Source organism: Oncorhynchus clarkii, chromosome 17, assembly GCF_045791955.1.
Source record: "Oncorhynchus clarkii lewisi isolate Uvic-CL-2024 chromosome 17, UVic_Ocla_1.0, whole genome shotgun sequence".
NCBI lineage: Eukaryota > Metazoa > Chordata > Actinopteri > Salmoniformes > Salmonidae > Oncorhynchus > Oncorhynchus clarkii.
In genome coordinates, this window is record NC_092163.1 from 51473309 (window position 1) to 51477845 (window position 4537).

Genomic DNA, 4537 nt, shown 5'->3' on the forward strand with positions numbered 1-4537 from the left:
AGGACCAGGGCACAAATAATAATATAATAATAATTAATCATTTTGCTCATTATTTAGCCATCTTACATATAAAACCTTATTTGTTAATCAAAAATTGTGAATAACTCACCACAGGTTAATGAGAAGGGTGTGCTTGAAATGATGCACATAACTCTGCAATGTTAGGTTGTATTGGAGAGAGTCTCAGTCTTAAATAATTTTTCACACACGGTCTGTGCCTGTATTTAGTTTTCATGCTAGTGAGGGCCGAGAATCCACTCTCACATATGTACATGGTTGCAAAGGTCATCAGTGTCTTAACAGCGCGATTTCCAAGGCAAGAAACTCTAAGCGCAGCCCTGCCAGAAATCTGGCAGTGGCTTCTGATTAAATTCAATTTTCACAGAACCGCTTGTTGCAATTTTGATCAGGCTCTCTTGATCAGATTAAGTGGACTGGAGGCAGGGCATGAAAGGGATAATGAATCCAGTTGTTTGTGTCGTTCGTTTCGGGAAAGTACAGTACCTACGTAATCGCACACCCAGATCACTCAGGTGCTTTGCTATATCACATTTGACATTGTCAGTAAGCTTGAGTTCATTTGCACACAAAAAAAGTAATACAATGACAAGACAAGTGAAAATTATGGTCATTAAAGAAAACTTTAAGCTTGTCTCTCAATTCAAAACAATATGTCAATACTTTGCCCCTTGATAACCAGCGCACTTCTGTATGTTGTAAAAGCGGTACATGGTTGCTGCCCATATCATTGCCTAATGCAGAAAATACATGAGAGTTCAGGGGCCTTTCTTTAACAAAGTTAACCATTTTCACTGTAGTGTCAAACGTCTTTCAAACCTCTTGGTGGATGCTGCAGTGTACCCAAGTGGCATTGGGAGCAACTGCTTACATGTGTGTTACTACTCCACTATGTCTCCCTGTCATGGCTTTAGCGCCATCAGTACAGATACCAACAGATCTTAACCACCAAAGTGCATTTGATGTCACAAAGCTGTCCAGTACTTTAAAAATACCCTCTCATGTTGTCCAGGTTTCCAGTGGTTTGCAGATGAGGATGTCTTCCTTAATTGACCCCCCATAAACGTAACGGACATATACCAGGAGCTGTGCCAGGCCTGCCACATCTGTTGACTCATCCAGCTGTAAAGCATAGAATTCACTGGCTTGTATGCGAAGCAGTAATTGTTTCAAAATATCTCCTGCCATGTCACTAATGCGTCGTGAAACAGTGTTGTTTGATGAAGACATTGTCTGTATAGTTTTTTTGGCCTTTTCCCCCAGAATTGTCCCAGGTAGCAGTAAGAATTAAGTCCTCCACAATAGTGTGGGGCTTGCCTGTCCTATCCACTCGGTAGCTCACCATATAAGATGCTTCTAGCCCCTTATTATTATACATGTCTTACGACTCGAAAGTCGTCTTTATTCTCACTCAAAACACTCCCGTGGCTTATTTTTCAAATTGTCATGTTTAATTTCTAGCGCAAGAGTGAAGGTTTCCCACGAGAGAGTAACGGTTAATGTGATTGGATGTTAATTAATCATGTTTGCTGCATATTTGTTGTTGGAGGCTTAAGAGGAGCTCTAGGTCCTATAGCTATAAGGTGATAGATACTAGCTGAGATATTCAACCTCCTTCTCTCCTTCTCTCCACAGAACTTCAGAGGTGCAGACCTGTCAATCACCCTCATCACTGTCCAGTCAAAGCCAGGAGAAAAGGAGAGGGCAGGGCATGGACTGGCTTGGCCGTTGCTATGCATGAGCGAGTGCCATGGTGTCCATGGAGACCAAGGGCTATACTGACCTCCTGGAGACCAGCGATGGGCAGGGGTCGGGACTTTTGGAGAGAGGGGATGTGTCTGGGACTGAGGAGGGCAGGAGCGTCCCCTTACCCCTGGGCTTCCAGGTGTCCCTCACCACCGTGCTGATGTTGGAGCTGGTGCTCGGCTTCAGCAGCAACCTGACCGTGCTGGTGCTCTACTGCGCCCAGTCCAACCTGGTTGACTCAGTCAGCAACATGGTTACGGTCAGCTTGCACGTGCTGGACATCCTGGTGTGTGTGCTGTGTCTGCCGCTGACCGTGGCGATCATCCTGCTCCCAGTGGACGGTAGTGGAGGGGGCATCCTGGCTACGCTGTGCTGCTTCCATGAGGCCTGCGTCACCTTCACCAGTGTGGCCACGGCCATCAATGTGCTGGTCATCAGCCTGGACCGCTACGACATCACCGTCCGTCCAGCCACGCGGCTGCTGACCCCGCGACGTGCTGCACTCCTCCTGGCTGCCGTTTGGGCCATATCACTGGCAGTCTTCTTCCTGCCCTTCCTGGAGGGGGACTTCTTCTCAATGGGGTCTGACACGGAGGACAACGAGATTGGAGGAGGGTTGGAGATGGAGATGGGGGATCTGATCCCTGAGTCTGATTCTGAAGCCCCTACTGGACTGACCCCCACTGGGCAAAACCACACTGGGCTGACCCTCACTCCCTCCACCTCCTCTACTCCATACTACTCCCTCCCCCTGCCGCCATTGAGGCAGAACCGGACACTGCTATGTGTGGGTGGGCAGGGCTACCACACGGGCCTGGCCATGTACTACCACCTCCTCCTGCAGGTGCCCTGCTTCTTCATCGCTGTGGTCGTCATGTTGTTCACATACTCCCGCATCCTGCAGGCCCTCAACATCCGCATCGGCACCCACATAAAGAGGGGCCCACGGGCCTCCAATAAGGACTCAGGCTGCAGGATCCGCAGGCGGAAACAAAGGAGGAAGGGACTGAGTCTGGCCACAGAGGGGAGAGGTTCCTCCAGCCAGAACCAACGCCTCACCCACCCGCCCCTCATCCCATCCCCCAGCTCCCTCCCTCCCCTCTCCTTCCTGCCCCTGGTTACCTCTGACAGTGGGGCCACGGGGGTCACCAACACCACCGCCACCACCCCCAGCGCAACCACCCCAGCGACCCCTAACCCCACTGACGACATCTCCCCCCCACCGGCGGCGGCAGACCGCCCAGGCGTCCAAGCTTCTGTGTCGGCCATCATTGCCCTGAGGAGGGCAGTGAGGCGCCACCGGGACCGGCGGGAGCGCCAGCGGAGAGTCTTCAAGATGTCCCTGATCATCATCTCCTCTTTCCTGGGCTGCTGGGCTCCTCTGTCCATGGTGAACGTGTTGATACTGTGCCTGGGCCCCAGCGATGGCCTGGTACGTGTAAGGCTCTGCTTCCTGGCCATGGCATACGGCACCACCATCTTCCACCCGCTGCTCTATGCCTTCACCAGGCAAAAGCTGCGTAAAGCGCTGAAGACCCATGTCAAGAAGAGGGTGGTGTCCCTGCTGCAGGTGGACCCGGCGCCCAATGGGGGAGCTGTTATTCACAATTCCTGGGTGCAGGGGGGTGGACAGAGGAAGGGACGCAAGCCCCGACTGGAGGGCAGTGACGCCACCAGTAACTGCCTAACAGTGGCTGTGAGAGAATGAGAGGCCGTGCAGCTGTGTGTGTGCGTGCGTATACAAGCGAGCTTGCATGTGTATATGGGTGTACAGTGTGTGATAGTTGACAAAGGTCACACTACATCATCAGCACCTCCCTCCATCCAGATGTGTGATGATGGCAGGTGGGCCCAGAGCTCTAATTAACATCAGACCTGCTCTGTGATCTATGTACACAGCTCTTCATTAGTCCCCCAGTTAACGACAAGATGGCCACTCCTTCTCCATGGCAATGCCAAGCTACAAAGCAATATGTGACATCACCTGCGTTGCCGCAACCTTAGTTACTGAAGATATACATCCCAGTATAGGTACAGAGCAAAAATATCCACACACATTGATCAACCTGTTGTCATTCACGGAACAAGTGAACACACAATATCTGCCTGCACACAGATCTCAATGAGAGTCAATATCCAGTAACAGTTTATCATTTGATTAGTCATGCATTAAAGGTGAAGTTTTATTTTTTACAACCTTTTTTACAACCTATTTTTGATGTACTGTAAATGGCATGTTATAGAAGGGTCCTGACACCTTTTTTGTGATTTCATGTTTGTTTGTTTTTACTTCCCCCAAACAGAAAATGTCTTCCTCATCCTCATTGTGTAGTATGAGGTCCCCGAAAAAATATGAACAAAGGCTAGCAGATCCTCCTCCTATATATATATATATATATATATATACACACAGTTGAAGTCGGAAGTTTACATACACCTTAGCCAAATACATTTAAACTCAGTTTTTCACTATTCCTGACATTTAATCCTAGTAAAGATTCCCTGTCTTAGGTCAGTTAGGATCACCACTTTATTTTCAGAATGATTGTAGAGAGAATTATTTATTTCAGCTTTTATTTCTTTCATCACATTCCCAGTGGGTCAGAAGTTTACGTACACTCAATTAGCATTTGGTAGCATTGCCTTTAAATTGTCTTAGGTCAAACGTTTTGGGGAGCCTTCCCACAATAAGTTGGGTGAATTTTGGCCCATTCCTCCTGACAAAGCTGGTGTAACTGAATCGGGTTTGTAGGCCTCCATGCTCGCACACACT

General features: G+C 49.0%; 1 protein-coding gene across 1 annotated transcript; it reads left to right on the forward strand.

The window, feature by feature from the left end:
- Window positions 1-1768: 1768 nt before the first annotated feature.
- LOC139369806 (G-protein coupled receptor 22-like) lies at window positions 1769-3472 on the forward strand. The gene has a single exon (XM_071109080.1). The coding sequence runs from the start codon at window positions 1769-1771 to the stop codon at window positions 3470-3472; it is 1704 nt and encodes a 567-aa protein (XP_070965181.1).
- Window positions 3473-4537: the final 1065 nt, after the last annotated feature.

Excerpts from the sequence above, each read along its gene's own strand:
- LOC139369806 (XM_071109080.1), top strand. The coding sequence starts at position 1,769 with ATGGTGTCCATGGAGACCAAGGGCTATACTGACCTCCTGGAGACCAGC.